The 20,912-nt window shown below is 47.6% G+C and overlaps 1 protein-coding gene across 1 annotated transcript in view; it reads right to left on the reverse strand.

Moving 5' to 3' along the window:
* Positions 1–42: 42 nt before the first annotated feature.
* Positions 43–20,912, reverse strand: part of piezo2a (piezo-type mechanosensitive ion channel component 2a) — a gene marked incomplete at its 3' end in the record, with an annotated part of 196,524 nt that continues 175,654 nt past the window's right edge. Inside the window, exons 47-53 of the mRNA XM_079601115.1 lie at positions 20,403–20,591; positions 18,578–18,670; positions 9,001–9,170; positions 7,341–7,457; positions 7,190–7,269; positions 3,244–3,457; positions 43–295 (exon numbers count right to left, since the gene is read on the reverse strand). Of these exons, the coding sequence (XP_079457241.1) occupies positions 43–295; positions 3,244–3,457; positions 7,190–7,269; positions 7,341–7,457; positions 9,001–9,170; positions 18,578–18,670; positions 20,403–20,591 (1,116 nt within the window). The remainder of the gene's footprint in view (positions 296–3,243; positions 3,458–7,189; positions 7,270–7,340; positions 7,458–9,000; positions 9,171–18,577; positions 18,671–20,402; positions 20,592–20,912) is intronic.

Here is a 20,912-nt window from a genome sequence, read left to right on the forward strand (position 1 = left end):
CGAGGTCATCCGTTTCTCTCCGGCGTGATGACGCACTCGTCCTCATTTGGTCTTCTCCCTGGTCCACTTGATCATGGTCTCGGGCGAGCGGTACAGGAAGATGAGTTTGGCGTACAGGTCCTCCTCGAGCTCCAGCTCGCCCGTCTCCCGCACCAGGAAGATGTCGGTGCAGAGCTTGAGGATTCGGTCCACACACGGGAGCTCTTCGAACATGATGGAGTGAGAGATACCACTGAAGAACTCGCGGACGAACTTCCCGATCACCAGCACCACCGATGCGTAGAGGCCCATGATCCTGCAGGACACCAGCACAAGTTATTACACACTAACACATTAGCACATTAGTGAGAGTTCTGGACCAATCCGGCATCATTTGTGACTACTGCAAAATAATCCCCCCAAAAATTTACAATTTAACCACAAAATTAATTCATTATTTTATTTTAAGCAAATAATGTGACAACAGAAAAGATACACAATAATAATAACTATAATTATAGATATATAATAATAATAAAAATAGTAAAACTTATTGAACTGTCTGTCAAAGAATATACAAACAGAACAGCTGCTTCCTTCAATTATCTCGCAGAAGAAGAAAAAACTATATATATATTAATAATAACAATACCTCATTAAGAAACAATAGAGTTGCTATAGAGAAAATAATAGCAATAAGTGCATTATTAGTCAACGCTAGTGAGATAATTCTGTGATCATGGAACAGATTTACACATCCATTAGCAAAATAACCACAAACAGTGAGTGCAGTGCTAACAGTTATTGACCATTAAATGATTATTCGATCTTTAAACAAAATGCAAAATATAGAAAATTACTGCAAAATAATCTCATAAAGTGCAGTACTACTCCAGTTAGACATGCTAGTGTTTTTGCTCTTTGCTTATATGAATATTTTGTTCAAAGATTGCAGAATTATTTCACTTACTTGACAATAACTGTCAGTACTGCACTTTTTGTGGTTATTTTGACGATTTTGTTTCTTTAATTTAACCACAAAAAGGTTGAGTAAGTTTTTAACCTTTTTGTTGTTATTTTGTGGTTAAATTAAACCGAACGTAAAATCAACCACAAAAAGTTGAGCCAGTTATTAAATTACCATCTTTTTTATCTACAAAAATCACTTTTTTGAGGGGAATCCTGCAGTTGCATAAACAGCTGTTCAGTTAAAGGATTAGTTCACTTAAAAATGTCAATTCTGTCATCATATACTCGCCCTCAAGTTGTTTCAAACCTGTAAATATTTCTTTCTTCTGCTGAACACAGGAAGATATTTTGAAGAATGATCGACAGACAGTTGACGGACTTCCATAGTAGGAGAAAAATGACTATGGATATCAATGAGACATCAACTGCCTGGTTACTGACGTTCTTCAAAATATCTTCTTTTTATATTCAGCAGAAAAAATAAATTCATACAGGTTTGAAACAACTTGAAATAAACTAGGACTTGGACTAATCTACCTTTTTACTAAAAGTTATGACCAGAATAAAACTACCTTGTAACACCGTGTCCTAACTACACGCGACGGGCGATAAAATGCGTCTTTTCCATGTTAATCAGAGTTGTTGTGCTAACCAGCTGCGACTGCGACTACTTTAGAAACGGTTTCTATGTTTCTCTGCCGTCGCGCTGGAACAACAAACACAAAGTGTGGCGATGATCATCTCAGGCGCTGTTTATGTGCTTTATTTAATGTTAAAAGCGTGTCATGTGACTGAATATCATTTAGTGCTCCAGCTTTGAGCTGTAAAAGCAACACTGGAGAATTCACCTCAGATCTTGAAATTAAACAAATGGAAACAAGAACGTTCATACTGTGAACAAACAAGTGTATTCTTTGACGAAGATTTTTTTAGTAACTCAGTAGCCTATGTATTTGAATAATGTTTAAATGGTTTAATATTTGTGAATTTGATTATGTACTTATATCCACTTTCTTGCAAGTGCCACACACACGCTGTTCTGATTGGCTGTGCACTCGCCGCGAGACTCCGCCCATACGCTGTTCTGATTGGCTGTGCACTCGCCACGAGACTCCGCCCACACGCTGTTCTGATTGGCTGTGCACTCGCAGCGAGACTCCGCCCACACGCTGTTCTGATTGGCTGTGCACTCGCCGCGAGACTCCGCCCACACGCTGTTCTGATTGGCTGTGCACTCGCCGCGAGACTCCGCCCACACGCTGTTCTGATTGGCTGTGCACTCGCCGCGAGACTCCGCCCATACGCTGTTCTGATTGGCTGTGCACTCGCCACGAGACTCCGCCCACACGCTGTTCTGATTGGCTGTGCACTCGCAGCGAGACTCCGCCCACACGCTGTTCTGATTGGCTGTGCACTCGCCGCGAGACTCCGCCCACACGCTGTTCTGATTGGCTGTGCACTCGCCGCGAGACTCCGCCCACACGCTGTTCTGATTGGCTGTGCCCTCGCCACGAGACTCCGCCCACACGCTGTTCTGATTGGCTGTGCCCTCGCCACGAGACTCCGCCCACACGCTGTTCTGATTGGCTGTGCCCTCGCCACGAGACTCCGCCCACACGCTGTTCTGATTGGCTGTGCACTCGCCGCGAGACTCCGCCCACACGCTGTTCTGATTGGCTGTGCACTCGCCACGAGACTCCGCCCACACGCTGTTCTGATTGGCTGTGCACTCGCCGTGAGACTCCGCCCACACGCTGTTCTGATTGGCTGTGCACTCGCCACGAGACTCCGCCCACACGCTGTTCTGATTGGCTGTGCACTTGCCGCGAGACTCCGCCCACACGCTGTTCTGATTGGCTGTGGGTTGCCAGATTGGGCGGTTTTGAATTTGATTGTGCGGGTAAACAAGGGTTAGAGTCAGGTCGGTGGGTTTCAAACATCTACATTTTAAAGTCTAATGGGTTAAAAAACTAAACTAAAGTGTGCATGTAGTCGATAAAATCAATCATCATGACATCACTAAACACACACGCCCATGCAGAGTCAGCTAGCGTTGGTGTTGACGTCACTGACGAGCGTGTACTTGTACATGTTTTTGTCTTGGAGTGGGCGGGTTTTGGTGAGTTTTTGGGCTGGAAATGACCGTCCTAATCTGGCAACCCTGGCGTCGCGTCTAGTACAGGCAAATGATTTGTCGCTGGAATCTTATCGCATCGCGTCAGGTTAGGACACGGACTAGCCTGACTAGCATCCGAACCCTCATCTAGGCGTTCCCGAGGTTGTCCCGCGACTCACCCGTATCCCGCCAGAAAGCCCAGGCTGGGAGGACTGACTTTATCACTGAAGACGTAGAGCTGCAGTCCTGCCTCGCTCTTCTTCTCCAGCTTGAGCTCGGAGCGCATCTGGATCTTCCCTGCCGACGGCTGATCCACGATCCACCACTCCTGGATGTGTTCGCTGGCGTTACGGGACCTCTCCAGGTCCAGCAGGACGCTCTTATAGCCGTCACCTGTGCAGAGATCCGGGACAACGGGTGAGTGTCAGTGACAGGAGCCAGTCTGAGTCCAGGGTTTGGAATGAACACTCGCTAAACACGGGTAGACTCGACTGTGGCGGACAACGCTGTTAAACCCCTGGCTATTTAATTCTGTTTACTCGCTTTGCTGGAGAAGTTTGTGTAATGCCTGGTTCAGATTACACGATTTTAGCCCGACTTTGGCACGATCCGCTTGACGTAGGGTGTTGTGGGGATTCGTAAATGACAACGGGGGTCGGAACGCAAGATTCGATCGTTTCATCTCGTATAGTGTGTGTCATCAACGACATCACCATAACAACACAAGCATGTTTATTTATTATTTAGGTCCTCCACGATGGGTTCCATCAAGAGTGAGGGAGTGTGGGTGCGAGTGAGTGAGTGTGTGTGCGAGTGAGAGAGTGTGAGTGTGTGTGTGTATGTGTGAGTCAGTGAGTGAGTGTGTGTGCGAGTGAGTGAGTGTGTGTGCGCGAGTGAGAGAGTGTGTGTGTGTGTGTGTATGTGCGAGTGAGTGAGTGTGTGTGCGAGTGAGTGAGTGTGTGTGCGAGTGAGTGAGTGTGTGTGCGAGTGAGTGAGTGTGTGTGCGAGTGAGTGAGTGTGTGTGTGTGTGTGTATGTGCGAGTGAGTGAGTGTGTGTGCGAGTGAGTGAGTGTGTGTGCGAGTGAGAGAGTGTGAGTGTGTGTGTGTATGTGTGAGTGTGTGTGCGAGTGAGTGAGTGAGTGTGTGCGAGTGAGAGAGTGTGAGTGTGAGTGTGTATGTGTGAGTGAGTGAGTGTGTGTGCGAGTGAGAGAGTGTGAGTGTGAGTGTGTGTGTGTATGTGTGAGTCAGTGAGTGAGTGTGTGTGCGAGTGAGTGAGTGTGTGTGCGCGAGTGAGAGAGTGTGAGTGCGTTTGTGTGAGTGTGTATGTGTGAGTGTGTGTGCGAGTGAGTGAGTGTGTGTGCGAGTGAGAGAGTGTGAGTGTGTGTGTGTATGTGCGAGTGAGTCAGTGAGTGAGTGTGTGCGCGAGTGAGAGAGTGTGAGTGCGTTTGTGTGAGTGTGTATGTGTGAGTGTGTGTGCGAGTGAGTGAGTGTGTGTGTGCGAGTGAGTGAGCGAGAGCGTTTGTGTGAGTGAGTGAGCGAGAGTGTGTGCGTGTGTGTGTGCGTGAGCGAGCGAGAGTGTGTGTGTGCTAGAGTGAGTGAGTGCGTTTGTGTGAGTGAGAGTGTGTGTGTGTGTGTGCGCGCTAGAGTGAGTGCGTTTGTGAGTGAGTGTGTGTGTGCGCCAGTGAGTGAGCGAGAGTGTGTGTGTGTGCGTGACCGAGCGAGAGTGTGTGTGTGCTAGAGTGAGAGTGAGTGTGTGTGTGTGTGAGTGAGCGAGAGTGTGCGTGTTGTGTGTGAGAGTGAGTGAGTGAGCGAGCGAGAGTGTGTGTGTGCGCGCGCAGTGAGCAAGTGTGCGAGAGTGAGTGAGTGAGAGCATTTGTGTGAGTGAGTGAGCGAGCGAGAGAGAGAGTGAGTGTGTGTGCAAGAGTGAGTGCGTTTGTGTGAGCGAGCGAGAGTGTGTGTGCAAGAGTGAGTGCATGTGTGTGAGCGAACGAGAGTGTGTGTGCAAGAGTGAGTGTGTGTGTGAGCGAGCGAGTGTGTGTGCAAGAGTGAGTATGTGTGTGAGCGAGCGAGAGTGTGTGTGCAAGAGTGAGTGCGTGTGTGTGAGCGAGAGTGTGTGTGTGTGCAAGAGTGAGTGCGTGTGAGCGAGAGTGTGTGTGTGCGCGAGTGAGTGAGCGAGCGAGAGTGTGAGCGAGTGTGTGTGTGTGTGTGCGCGAGCGAGAGTGTGAGTGAGTGTGTGCAAGAGTGAGTGCGTGTGTGTGAGCGAGCGAGAGTGTGTGTGCAAGAGTGAGTGCGTGTGTGTGAGCGAGCGAGAGTGTCTGTGCAAGAGTGAGTGCGTGTGTGTGAGCGAGCGAGAGTGTGTGTGCAAGAGTGAGTGCGTGTGTGTGTGAGCGAGCGAGAGTGTGTGTGCAAGAGTGAGTGCGTGTGTGTGAGCGAGCGAGAGTGTGTGTGCAAGAGTGAGTGCGTGTGTGTGAGCGAGCGAGAGTGTGTGTGCAAGAGTGAGTGTGTGTGTGTGTGTGTGAGCGAGAGTGTGTGTGTGTGTGCAAGAGTGAGTGCGTGTGTGTGTGTGTGAGCGAGAGTGTGTGTGTGTGTGTGTGTGTGTGTGCGCGAGCGAGTGTGTGTGTGTGTGCGCGAGCGAGCGAGAGTGTGAGTGAGTGTGTGTGCAAGAGTGAGTGCATGTGTTTGAGCGAGCGAGAGTGTGTGTGCAAGAGTGAGTGCGTGTGTGTGAGCGAGCGAGTGTGTGTGCAAGAGTGAGTGCGTGTGTGTGAGCGAGCGAGAGTGTGTGTGCAAGAGTGAGTGCGTGTGTGTGAGCGAGCGAGAGTGTGTGTGCAAGAGTGAGTGCGTGTGTGTGTGAGCGAGAGTGTGTGTGCAAGAGTGAGTGCGTGTGTGTGAGCGAGCGAGAGTGTGTGTGCAAGAGTGAGTGCGTGTGTGTGTGTGAGCGAGAGTGTGTGTGCAAGAGTGAGTGTGTGTGTGAGCGAGTGTGTGTGCGCGAGTGAGTGAGCGAGCGAGAGTGTGAGCGAGTGTGTGTGCGCGAGCGAGAGTGTGAGTGAGTGAGCGAGTGTGTGTGTGTGTGTGTGTGCGTGCGAGCGAGAGTGTGAGTGAGTGAGCGAGTGTGTGTGTAATCTGACAGTGACTATCGTAACAGACGAAAAAATTGTGTAATCTGAACCAGGCATTAAACAAATCTGTGCAGATTTAGCACAAATACTCGAGAGTCATCATGATATATTAAACACAGTGTATTGCAGAATCTGCTCATATCTGCTTACCTGAACACACACTTCTCTACACAACAAATAACGGCACGCTTGTTCATTTGCACTGAAGCAATAGCGAAGATTATAAAGCAATTGGTTAACAGAAAAGACAGTGTTATTTTACAACATCCTACATTTTTTATGTGTTTTTTTTGTTGTTATTGATCTGTCCTCCTAAAACACATGTGTGACCCTGGACCACAAAACCAGTCACGGGTAAATTTTTTGATATTGAGATGTATACATAATATGAAAGCTGAATAAATAATCTCTCCACTGATGTGTGGTTTGTTAGGATAGGACAATATTTGGTCGAGACACAACTATTGAAAATCTGGAATCTGAGGAGCAAAAAAATCTAAACATTGAGAAAATCTCCTTAAAGTTGTGCATTTATGTTCACGATTGTGCTGCATTCACTCACAAAAATACATGTTTTATATATTTACGGTAGGACATTTACTAAATATCTTCATGGAACATGATCTTAATATCCTCATGATTTTTGGCATAAAAGAAAAATTTATAATTTTGACCCATACAATGTATAGTTGCTATTGCCACAGATACACCCGTGCGGCTCCAGACTGGGTGTGTGGTCCAGGGTCACGTTTTTGGTAAAAGAGGTTCAAAAGGTTTTGTTTGAATAAGAAATGAATGTATGAAATCCACATTTTATTATATATAGCTTTATAATGTCATATAGCTGTGACAAAGTTAATCTGGGTAATATCTTGTCCATCTGGTTTTGGCTGTCAGAAGCTCTGAATGGCCGGTAACTTAAAGATGAAGAAGCCAAATCGGCCGATGAGTGAAAGGTGAACTTCAAGCCCTGGTGATGTCACAGCAGGAAGTGACCTGGACTCATTACCTGTGTACAGCTGATCTATGGGTTTGGCGTTGGAGTCGCTCGGCGCGCGGATGAAGCAGGGAAACACCTTCTCTATGACCCTGTGTGTGAGGAAACACACGTCAACATCGAGGCTGTACACGAGTGTGAAGCTGACGCTGACTGCACTCACACAGCTCTATTCCTGGTGCCGTTGAGCAAAGCGATCAGCTCCTGTCTCGTCTTCATGTCCAGATACGTGACGTGCTTGTCCACCGCAAACTCAGCCTTTGCTCCCAGACTCAGATTCCTGCAGAAGAGAGGAGGATCATGGGAGTTATTCGTAGTGCACTAGCAAAAGGGGTTTTTAGACGGAGCATTATTTGGATTACCATGGAATGCCATTCATACTTTTATTCATCAGGGACACATTCAATGTATCAAAAGTGACAGTAAAAACATATATAATGTTACAAAATATTATATTTCAAATAAATGCTGTTCTTTTGAACTTTCTATTACGGTAATTAAAAATCCCGAAAAATGTAATGTATCAGTTTCCACTAAAACATGAAGTTGTTTTCAATATTGATCATCATAAATGTGTCATGTGACACTGAAGACTGGAGTAATGATGATAAATTCAGCTTTGATCACAGGAATAAATTACACTTTACTGTATATTCACATAGAAAACTGATGATTTACATTAGAATAATATTTTTTTACTGTATTTTTGATCTAATAACTGCAGCTTTGGTGAGCAGAAGAGACTCACAGACACTTTTAAACAGTAGTGCATCTTGGGGTTTCTACGCAGTTTGAAAAAGTATGGAATTTGATTTGAGTGATTTCCAGGTGTGGATGAGTATGGGAAAAAAGACAACAGAACATATTTGTCTTTCAAGACAATTTAAAAAAAATATAAAATTAAGAATTTCTAAAACTAGCTTAGTAAATTCATATTTTCATTGTGCAAAACTGCATCTCTTTTGAACCTCACTAATGAAGTGTGTGTGTGTGTGTGTGTGTTAGTAAGTGTGTGTGTGTGTGTGTGTGTTAGTGAGTGTGTGTGTGTGTGTGTGTGTGTGTGTGTGTGTGTGTGTGTGTGTGTGTGAGTGAGTGAGTGAGTGAGTGAGTGAGTGAGTGAGTGAGTGTGTGTGTGTGTGTGTGTGTGTGTGTGTGTGTGTGTGTGTGTGTGTGTGTGTGTGTGTGTGTTATGAAGCGCTTTAGGCTCTTCTCATGTAAGCAGAAGTTATCACTAGGAAGTTTGTTTCCGCCACAGAAAAAAAAGTGTAACTGCGACTTTTTATCTTATACAATTTGTACTTTTATTCTCACAATTGCAAGTTTACATCTCGCAATTCTGTCTTTTGTCCTCTAGAATTGGACTTTAACTTGCAATTGTGTGATATAAAGTCAGAATTGCAAGAAATAAAGTCGCAATTGTTAAATAAAAAGTCGTAATGATCTTTTTAAATGTTTTATTCTGTGGCAGAAACAAGCTTCCATAGAAAACCAATGAAAAAAAAAGAGGGGAAAGGAATTACAGACGACTAATACCATTGATGTTAAATATGGTCTGAAAAATCTACAGACAGGTTTGGAAATTTGAGTCTGTGTTTTATGGAAACTTGTTTCCGACACAGAATAATAATAAAAAGGTAATTGTGACTTTTTATCTCAGAATTGCATGAAATAAAGTCACAATTCCGAGTTATAAAGTCAGAATTGTGAGAAATAAACTCGCAATTATCTTTTAAAGTGTTTTATTCTGTGGCAGAAACAAGGTTCCATAGTGTGTTGATATTAATATGTGATAATCATAGAGCCGTGGTGGTCCGCGTGTGTACCGCTGCACGCTCCAGGACATGGTGACGGGGAACTGGTCCTCTTTGCTCAGGACCTGCATCAGGCTGGTTCTGCTGGGAGGGCTGATGGTCCACAGAGAGTTCGAGCTTCCCTCCAGCTCCGCCACGGTCACGTCCTCCGCTGTGTACGCCTCCAGAAACTGCATTGCACTCTGGGAAGGGGATCGGAATATGAATATGTGAGGGATAATGTACATCCGGCCGGTTGTCATCTCAGAATAAACCCGACCAGGTGATCAGGATCAGGTCATCATCAGCCGGAGGGGGTTTATTCTGAGATACACACACACACACACACACACACACACACACACACACACACACACACACACACACACACACACACACACACACCTGAGGGGGTTTATTCTGAGATAACACACACACACACACACACACACCTGAGGGGGTTTATTCTGAGATCACACACACACACACACACACACACACACCTGAGGGGGTTTATTCTGAGATCACACACACACACACACACACACACACACACACACCTGAGGGGGTTTATTCTGAGATCACACACACACACACACACACACACACCTGAGGGGGTTTATTCTGAGATCACACACACACACACACACACACCTGAGGGGGTTTATTCTGAGATCACACACACACACACACACACACACACACCTGAGGGGGATTATTCTGAGATAACACACACACACACACACACACACCTGAGGGGGTTTATTCTGAGATCACACACACACACACACACACCTGAGGGGGTTTATTCTGAGATCACACACACACACACACACACACACCTGAGGGGGATTATTCTGAGATAACACACACACACACCTGAAGGGGGTTTATTCTGAGATCACACACACACACACACACACACACCTGAGGGGGATTATTCTGAGATAACACACACACACACCTGAAGGGGGTTTATTCTGAGATAACACACACACACACCTGAAGGGGGTTTATTCTGAGATAACACACACACACACACACACCTGAGGGGGATTATTCTGAGATAACACACACACACACCTGAAGGGGGATTATTCTGAGATAACACACACACACACACACACACCTGAGGGGGATTATTCTGAGATAACACACACACACACCTGAAGGGGGTTTATTCTGAGATAACACACACACACACACACACCTGAAGGGGGTTTATTCTGAGATAACACACACACACACACACACACACACACCTGAAGGGGGTTTATTCTGAGATAACACATACACACACACACACACACACACACCTGAGGGGGTTTATTCTGAGATAACACACACACACACCTGAAGGGGTTTATTCTGAGATAACACACACACACACACACACCTGAAGGGCAGGGCCGGATTAAGAGTTCAGAGGCCCCTGGGCACAATGACTTGTAGGACCCCCCCCATTTTTGGGTAACTATCCCTTTAAGGACAAGGCAGCATGTTTACTATTAGGGCTACTGTCACTTTAAGATCTGCGCGCAACGAGTCTAATATACACACATTTGACAAGCAGATTTTTTTCTTAATTTTTTCTACTGTTCTTTCACTTTAGACATAACCAACTTTGTTTATGTAAACCTTGTGTGTATTTGACAGTATTAGAGCAATAAGACTCGAAAGATAACTTAGTCCAGTAACCATGTTAGACAGGCTTTAGTGCATGTGTGCGTCGGGTGTTTGCGCTCAGAAAAGCGCTCGTTAGAACAGCGCATCAGCAGCAAATGACATGTTTAACTGGCAAGGCTTTAAAGCACATGCAAATAATTAATTTTTATAAACAGTGTCCCGTTCCTCTGCATTTCATGTGAATATACGTTGCGCTGTACAGTATGTTGAGACGGAGGCGCCAGAACTGCAAACTGATAGAATGCACGATCATACGATATTTCTTCAAAAGCAGATCGTGGAGACATTTTAATCGTCCACGATCAAAAATCGTGATATCGCACACCTCTAATCTAACATAATATTTGACGGTGCCCAGGGCCCCTTAGATGTCCTGGGCCCCTGGGCAACTGCCCATTTGCCCTAATGGTTAATCCGGCCCTGCTGAAGGGGGTTTATTCTGAGATAACACACACACACCTGAGGGGATTTATTCTGAGAAAACACACACACACACACACACCTGAGGGGATTTATTCTGAGAAAAAACACACACACACACACACACCTGAGGGGGTTTATTCTGAGATAACACACACACACCTAAGGGGGTTCTCTTACGTAGAGTTCTCTCGTACTGCGTCGAAAGAACGCTACGCTACGGGAAAGATATTTCTTTGTCGAGATTGAAGCCAAAAATTAATCCTTAATTTTGTAATATTGTAAAACGCTTTTCTGAAGCATACAACCTAGGCGGAGCAATACAGCTCACCCATTGGCTGCTCTGCCAGAAAAGCACAGCCTATGCGAGGCCAGGACGCTGACCAATGAGGACGCTTCGCGCCCTTCTGCGTCACCTCCCGCCCAAACAGGCGTGGCCTAGGCCTATAAATACGAGCATAGCTGTCTAACACGCCGATTTTCTTAAATTCAACGAAGCTGCACGCATCGCTGGATTGATTCGAGCCACCACAGCCGTCTGGATACAAGCACCTCAGCAGGACGCGCCTCTTACCTGAAGCCGCTGGTCTTCGCCGCCTTCAGCCGCCGTTCCCTGCTGCGCTTCTCCGGCGTGGATATATCCTTTCAGTTTTGTGTGTGTTTTGTGTGTGTGTTCGCCTACCGCGGCACACGCTTTTTCCTCACAAAAGAGCACGAGCGTCTTTATAAAGATGTCTCGCTTTTCCTGCGGCTCCTGCCGAGCCGCGCTCATCGACGGGGACCACCACGAGTTATGTGTTTCCTGCTTGGGCGAGGAACATGCAGCTATCGCTCTCGGTGATGGCGGCTGCCATCACTGCGACATGATGCCAATCGCGACTCTGCGGACTCGCCTTGCATCTTTCGCCGAAGCTGCTCAACCGCCCCCTGTAGCGCCGCGCCGTAAAAAGCGCCGTGCTCAGCGGGTCCCGGAACCTCCCTCCACGAGGAGCTCGCCGCCGCCGCCGCTAGCTCCTCTCAACGTCTCGCTCGAGTCGCTCACCGACGGACAACAGCCGCAGCACGCCGCTTTGTCCGTTATGGATGACGACCAGCAAGCTGTATCAGAGGGAGATGATGATTGCTGTTCGCTTCTCGCTTCGGAGAGCGAGGGTTGGGCGAGCTCTGTGGACCTCCCCTCCCCCGCTGTTCGAGAGCGCAGAGGAGGGAAGATCAGCATCGAGGCGGAACTGATGCGTCTGCTCACACAGGCCGTGTCGAGCCTCGGCCTCGATTGGTCGACGCCCGAACAACCTGCACTCAACCGGCTGGATGGACGCTTCCTCTCTGGAGACCGCGCTGCGCCCCCCTCCAGACACGCACCGTTTCTTCCTGAGCTTCACGAAGAGGTAGCGAAATCATGGAAGGCGCCATTTTCAGCCAGAGTACGTACTTCTGCCTCGCCAGCATTCTCCGTAGTGGACGGTGCTCGAGACAGAGGCTACCACGCTCTCCCTCCGGTCGAGGAGGCGGTAGCGACTCACCTTTGCCCACCCTCTGCGGGACGGCGGGCTAAGGGAGTCCTACCATCCAAAGCTTGCCGCACGTCTTCAGCTCTGAACGGTCGCGTGTATTCCGCCGCCGGACAAGCTGCATCGGCGCTGCACACCATGGCGGTGCTTCAAATCCACCAGGCCAACCTCCTCTGCAAGATAGACGAGGAAGGCCCGGGCGCGATCAGTGTTCCGGACTTGCGTAGCGCCACAGACCTAGCTCTTCGCGCTACAAAGTCCGCCGCACACGCCATCGGCAGGATTATGGCCACAGCTACTGTTTCTGAGAGACATTTATGGCTGACTCTCTCTGAAATGGCGGAATCCGAGCGCTCTGCGTTTCTCGACGCCCCCATTTCACCGGCTGGCCTCTTCGGATCCTCCGTGAAGGACTTCGCGGACCGATTCGCCGAGGTACAGAAAACTTCGCAGGCCATGAGACATTTCCTGCCAAAGCGCTCCAGTTCCGTAACAGGCCGCCCTAAACAGCCGCCTGCCCGAACTCAGCAGCGCCCCGCGCCCGCCGCACAGGCCCAGCAGCAACAGGCCCGAGAGAGACCACGGTCTCGCTCCGCCGGACGCCGCCCGCCACCGCGTGGTCCTCGGCCCAAGATCTCAATCAAGCCCGAGGCCTCGGCGCCATCCTAGCCCTGCTAGGAAAAAGACGGTGTTCGGGTCCCGCTGCGGCCGGACTTCCACCAAAGATTCCCGCTTGTACAGCCCTAAGTTCCGTGTTTGTACCAGTGTACTCAGCAGCCAACAAACCGGCCGTAAAGCCCGTTTGCCTGCACACAAACGCTGTTTTCACGGCGACCCAGATAAATCTAAAAAAGAGTTTAATTTCTGGTGTTCCGGCCAAGGCCGATGGTGTAATGTGTGTAACTGCAATGCCCACCCAGTGCCCATTCATTCACACAAGCACAGCCCCGTTCAACACAGGGTTTGCACACATAAAATCGGCTCACACCGATTGTGCTTTACGTGTAGTGAGCGTGCCCACTGTCCAGTGCCCACAACCACTACACACTGCACGTTCCGCGGTTTCTGTAAAAACGAAACTAACGAACGGTCAGTCAGTACACAAACACAGTGTCCCCGGTGTTATAAATGTGCCCGCCACCAAGCGCCCACGTTTATTCACAAACATAACGAGCCCCGTAGGGCTCGCCCCGCGTGCTCTCTCTCAACTCAGAGAGTCGAGCGCGCGCGGGACGCATACTGTGTTAAACATGTCCCCCGCCTCAGACGCCACGGCGTCCATGTCACAGCACATGGTTGCTCTCGTGTCGCCGCCATTTCGCGACCAGAGCCCAGATTACATTCAACCCCTAGTCACACGTGCAGATGCATGGGAAGGACTACCCGGGGTTTCAGAATGGGTGCTAGAGACTATAAAAAGAGGCTATTCGCTACAGTTTTATCGACGCCCTCCCCGTTTCACGGGAAAAGTCGAAACCACGGTAAAAACAGAAGTAGCACATCTACTTCGAGCCGAAATAGCGAAGCTATTGAGCAAAGGGGCCATAGAGCCTTTATCTCAAGCTCAGAGCGAAGGGGGCCTGTACAGCAGATATTTCCTGGTACCGAAGAAAGACGGGGGTCTCAGACCCATTTTAGATCTAAGGCGTCTGAACAAAACGCTTGCAAAGCGGAAGTTCAGAATGCTCACGACCAGAAGTATCCTCGCGCAAATTCGCCGAGAAGACTGGTTTATGGCAATAGATCTGAAAGACGCGTATTTTCACATACAAATTGCGTCACGTCACAGGCGATTTTTGAGATTCGCCTTCGAGGGCCGGGCATATCAGTACACAGTCCTGCCATTCGGCCTGTCTCTAGCACCTCGTACATTTACAGTGTGCATGGACGCGGCGCTGGCACCCCTGAGACTCCGGGGCGTTCGAATTCTGAACTATTTGGACGATTGGCTAATTCTGGCTCAATCGCCGTCAGAACTCGCTCACCACAAGACACTAATACTCGATCACCTCGAGTGCTTAGGTCTGAGGGTCAATTGGGAGAAAAGTTCACTGTTTCCCAGTCAAAGGATCTCCTTTTTAGGACTGGATCTGAACTCACTGTCTATGACAGCACAGCTGTCATCACAGCGCAGGCGAAATACCCTGCAAATGGCGAAATCCTTCCTCAGCGGCCACATAGTGCCACTCAGGAGATTTCAGAAAATGCTGGGCCTCATGGCCTCAGCCTCAACAGTGCTGCAGTTGGGCCTGCTGCGCATGCGCCCACTACAGTTCTGGTTGAGAGCGCGCGTACCGCGCCGAGCATGGCTACACGGTCGCTATCGCCTCAAGGTCACTCAGGAATGCATTTCAGCCCTGACACCATGGAGAGCGTCAGACTGGTACCGGTCAGGTGTAAGCCTGGGGACTTCCTCGAGCCTGAAGGTGGTGTCCACGGACGCGTCCACCTCAGGCTGGGGAGCACTGCTCGACGGCAGTCCGCTCTTTGGCCAGTGGTCAGAGCGAGCCGAACTACCGCACATAAACTGCCTGGAAATGATGGCAGTGGACTTTGCGCTGAGGCGCTTCTGTCCCCGGATAAAAGGACACCACGTCCTGGTCCGCTCGGACAACATGTCGGTAGTAGCCTACATAAACCGCCAGGGTGGCGTGAGATCCCGGAACCTATTCAGGTTAGCGGAACGCATACTGGTGTGGGCCCAGCACAACCTGCGCTCGTTAAGAGCAATGCACGTGCCAGGCCACTTGAACGTAGGCCCGGACAGACTCTCACGGAACAACGTTCCCACTGGAGAGTGGTCCCTACACACACAGACAGTGCGTCTGCTGTGGAAAACGTTCGGCAGAGCGGAAATAGACCTGTTTGCAAACCAGGAAAACGCTCATTGCCCAGAATTCTTTTCGAAGAGCACGAACGCGCTGGCCAGAGTCTGGCCCCGCCGCCCGCTCTATGCTTTTCCTCCTGTCTCACTCCTGCCTCAAGTGCTGGAGCGTATCAGGGAGAGCGGATGCTCAGTACTGCTAGTTGCTCCATTCTGGACGAATCAGACCTGGTTCCCAGCTTTGATGCGACTGAAAAGTACTGCCCCGTGGCCGATACCAGTGAGGAGAGACCTCCTCTCACAGGCCAAGGGCTCGATTTTGCATCCTCACCCCGAGCTTTGGTCCCTACACGTATGGGCCATAAACGGGTACCCGCTAACCTCCCAAGAGGAGTGTTAGACACGATCGAACAAGCTAGGGCTCCGTCTACTAGACGGCTCTACGCTTCCAAATGGTCGGTGTTCTCTGGATGGTGTTCAGATCAAGGTCTGTCACCACTTCAGTGTGGAGAACCGGAGATTCTCTCCTTCTTGCAAGAGCTATTGGATAAGGGAAGAACCCCATCCACGCTCAAAGTCTATGTGGCTGCCATATCAGCGTTCGTTAATCCAACACTTGGCCGTTCACTAGGCAGGAACGACCTGGTGGTCCGCTTCCTGAGAGGCGCCAGGAGGTTAAACCCTCCAAGGCCTCCTTCAGTCCCCGTGTGGGACCTTTCTACAGTGTTGAACGCTATGAAAGGGGCCCCTTTCGAGCCTATTCACTCAGTTGACATGAAACACCTGTCTCTCAAGACCGTGTTTCTTTTGGCTCTCGCTTCAGTGAAGCGTGTGGGAGACTTGCAAGCGCTCTCAGTGAGAGCTTCTTGTATGGAGTTCGGGCCAAACGACTCTATAGTCGTGTTGAAACCGAAGCATGGGTACGTGCCTAAGTCCCTCAACACACCGTTCAGGGCTCAGGTCATCTCCCTGTCGGCCCTGCCGGCCTCAGAGGACGGAAATAGCTCCCTTTGCCCGGTCAGGGCATTAAGAGCTTACGTGTCCCGCTCCGCTGTTTTTCGACAGACGGAGCAGCTCTTCGTTTCGTTCAGCGGGCGCTCCAAGGGACGAGCCGCAACGAAACAGAGTCTGTCTCGATGGGTAGTGGACGCCATTGCGCTAGCCTACGCATCTAGAGGCTTGGAATGCCCTTTGGGCATCAGAGCACATTCCACGAGAGGCATGGCCTCCTCATGGGCTTGGTATAGCGGAATCTCGTTACAAGATATCTGTATGGCGGCAGGCTGGGCCTCCCCGTCTACATTTATTAGGTTCTGTAACCTAGAGGTTCCTGCGTTGCAGGCTAAACTGCTCTCGGTCTAGAAGACTATGTATAAGTGTTCCTGCCCCGCACTGCGGCCCAGGTCACTTCAATGGTAATATGTACAAGTGCTCCTGCCCCGCGCTGCGGCCCAGGTCACTTCAATGTTTTAAGCATCACTCACTGACAATGTGTCCCATGAGCATGCTATTACCCCTCATATATATCTATATTTACATATATATGCTATTATGCCTTGAGAGGCACTACTATAAGGGATGATGCTATTTTAGCCGCTCTCCTTATACTTCTTGGGGTAGGCGCTTGTATACCAGGGCGCGCGCGCCCTTAGGTGTCTGTGTCGATCCAAGAACACGCACGGCGGTTTGCATAGGGTTCCCGTAGCGTTCTTTCGACGCAGTACGAGAGAACTCTACGTAAGAGAACGTACTCGGTTACTAACGTAACCTCGGTTCTCTCTAGGAGAGGGAACGAGTACTGCGTCTCATGCCGTGCGTGTCCACGCTGCGTCGCTTCATTGACGAAAATCGGCGTGTTAGACAGCTATGCTCGTATTTATAGGCCTAGGCCACGCCTGTTTGGGCGGGAGGTGACGCAGAAGGGCGCGAAGCGTCCTCATTGGTCAGCGTCCTGGCCTCGCATAGGCTGTGCTTTTCTGGCAGAGCAGCCAATGGGTGAGCTGTATTGCTCCGCCTAGGTTGTATGCTTCAGAAAAGCGTTTTACAATATTCGTCCCCTTGGAATTATAAGGTTCTATCTGACATTTTTGTCAAAATTGAGTTATTCACATATTCTTATTCTGTGACAACTTATTTACATTATGTGATGTTGTTTTTTAAGTTGTGTACATTTTGGAACTTTTTATTTAGAAAATAAAAAGGTTCTTTCTATACAGTCGAATGGAATGCAAAAACTTTAAAGCTCAATATCTCAAAACCAGTCAGAATGCAGATAGAACCTTATAATTCCAAGGGGACGAATTACAAAATTAAGGATTAATTTTTGGCTTCAATCTCGACAAAGAAATATCTTTCCCGTAGCGTAGCGTTCTTTCGACGCAGTACTCGTTCCCTCTCCTAGAGAGAACCGAGGTTACGTTAGTAACCGAGTACGTTTTTTCTGAGAAAACACACACACACACACACACACACACACACACACACACACACACACACCTGAGGGGGTTTATTCTAAGATAACAACCGGCTGGATGTACATTATCCCGCTTATTACACGGCTCTTGCCACATCAGTAAATAATTAGACATGAAATATTGATCTGAGTTGAAATATTTTACTATGTCTTTAAACGCAAAGCTTCCGCGGAGAGAGCAGTTTCAGCGGCGAGATCAAACCAGACGGACATTTATGAGATACGGTATACAGTCATAACACTTATTACACAGCATTTCAACACGTTAATAATTATGGGGATTAGAGATATTGATTTCTGATTAAACTGTTTTAAAATCGTACCTGTTTATATCTCATAATCCAACAGTGTACAAAACAATAGTCACAAAATGGCCGCCGCTACGTTTGAATGAAACGAGAGAGCGAGTTCACGATACTGGATGGCATAATTAAATAACTGTAAACAAAATATTGATTCCACTGAGTTTTAATATTTTATTAGCTCACCAAACGCAAAACTTCCACGAGGAAAAGCGTTCCTAGCGAGTGTGTAGCGCTGCTGACTTCAGTGACCCGGATGAGCCGGTGTTTCTGTTCTCAGCAGCTGTTATCTGGGAATAACTCACAGCGCGAGTGACCAATCAGAATCAAGCATTCCTCAGGGCCGTGTAATAAAGTTTGTGGATGAAGATTCTTCTGCAAAAGCGTGACTTACAGGGATGAATTTGTATGATGTCATGAACGTGTGGAAGTCTGCGTCGGTGATTTCCTTCAGCTGGTTCTGCTGCGCACTCATGGTGAAGATGGGCTGGAATCAGGAGAACACACACATCATACTCACAGCACACGCTTTTCATTTTAATCATCACATGATTTTATTAAAGACGGTGAGTTTGAATCAAATCTCCACTTCTGCTAGCCTGGGAAAACCCAGACCCTCTCAGTTGTAACTGAGTAAGGGTCTGGCAAAGCTCCATAGACAATTCATTTCCACAGGGGCGTCACCAACGGACGTCGGAAAGATCTAAAACCAATCAGAGCGATGAATGACATGACGTATGCAGAGCGACGGAGAAACATCTCGAGACTCTCAGCAATTCTCTGTTTGTGTTAACGAAAATGACCATTTTAAATCGCTTGAAACAGACGCGATAGCTGATTCGAACGAGTGATGTTGTGATGTTCCACGGCGGCATCCATGTCTGTAATGTACAAAATCTGCGTCACCGTCTCTGCTCTGTCGTCATCGTGTAAAACGTTTCTGATTGGTGCCGCGATTTCGGCGGATTGGAAATGGGTTTCAATGGGCTCTTTGCCAGACCCACTTGCAGAGCAAATCTAAATTTGCCGGAAGTGGTCTGGGTTTTCCCAGGCTACACTTCTGCAGCTTTACACACACACCAAACCTTACGGTTTCATTTATATCTGTATCATACCTATGTTTATACTGAGGGGTTTGTTTATATAACATTCACCTGATTTATATATTTATATTATATAAAATTATGTTTTCTGTCTGCTGACAGTATTTTCTGATTTATGGAGTGATAAAAAGACAATCAAAATCCTCTCTTTAAAAACTAACAAAATCAAACAATTTTGAACATGACTTTATCCAATGTTCAGATTTCTGTTGTGGAAATGTATGCAAATATAATTTTCTATTCACAAGTTAAAGTTTAGTAAGCTTTGTCATTGTTTTTTGTTTTTGTCTATACAGTTTTTCAGGTTTTAAAATGAAATTAATATGGAAATGAAAGCTGATTTTTTTTTTTTTTCAATTACCGGTAATGATTATTTTATTTCAAGGCATTGTTGGCAACACTTTGCATTATAAACATGATCCTATGAATAATTGTAACCACAGTTATAACACATTATAATATATAATAATTTTCATAGAACATAATAATATTAATTGAACACACCTTTAGAAAGTATAATGCATTAAAGCACACAACAAAAAACTAAATTCAGATGTAACAAGGAATCTGCAGATATAATGCATTTTAGATCCGTTTCAATTCTTTATGAAAAGATATAATGCATGTAAATCTTTATAATGCATTATTATGTTTTGAGTGGTGTGTAAAGACCTTACATAATGAACCGTTATGTTTTTATTACTTTGGGGCATTTCTCTCTACACACACCGCGGGTCTCCTTACATGAACATGTTTCTACGGTGGCCCTGAGCGGACAAACGTGTTTCATCAGTGTGTTGTTCTTCATGATAAGAAGCGCTAAAGTCAGCGAATAAAACACTGACACAATGATGAACACGTCACAATAATATAACTTTACTGAATAATTAGGTAAACATAATTTCTTAAATTATCTTTGTAAAGAAACTTTGCTGAACTGGCTACTCTCTGCTGTCTCAGACGATGACATCACTTCCTGTCGGCCAGCGTAACTTCTGTTGGGTGTAATTCACAAACTCACCACTAGATGCCGCTAAACATCACACACTGCAGCCTTAAGTGAAGTGTTGCAGAATGTTTCAGTTGAGGATGATAACAGTGGTTGAGTGTGAGTACCTGAAAGCCGCCCAGTGTGATGGTGACGGACACGTCCAGCGGTTTGTTGACGACTCCAGCCACAGATTTGACCAGAGACATGAAGAGCAGAGGAAACCAGACGATACAGATGAGCAGCATCACGATCATCCCACCCATCCCGTACTTCACCACCTTCTTCTTCTTCTGTCCCCGGGGCTGAGGATACCTCTGGACACACAAACGCAGAAGAGCTTGAGGTATTCTGGGGTGCCGTTTATCATCAGACAGGAGTGTGTTTCCTGAAAGCAGCGTTAGCCAACTACGGTCGCAGGTTCTGTCGTTATCAGCAGTTCAGCGAGTCGGTGTTTCCCGAAACCATCGTTCCCACGAACATTCACAATCAGCATCGCAGAGGTGTGTGTGTGAGCGACAGATCTCGGCCTGTGGCTAGAAGCAGTTTCTAGTGTTCATGACATGTGGACTCAATAAATCCGGATCTTGAGCCAAATAAGCAAGCCGACGTTCAGTGCAACCTGTGTCTCTTATTTA

The sequence above is a fragment of the Phoxinus phoxinus genome, assembly GCF_949152265.1.
Source record: "Phoxinus phoxinus genome assembly, chromosome: 24".
NCBI lineage: Eukaryota > Metazoa > Chordata > Actinopteri > Cypriniformes > Leuciscidae > Phoxinus > Phoxinus phoxinus.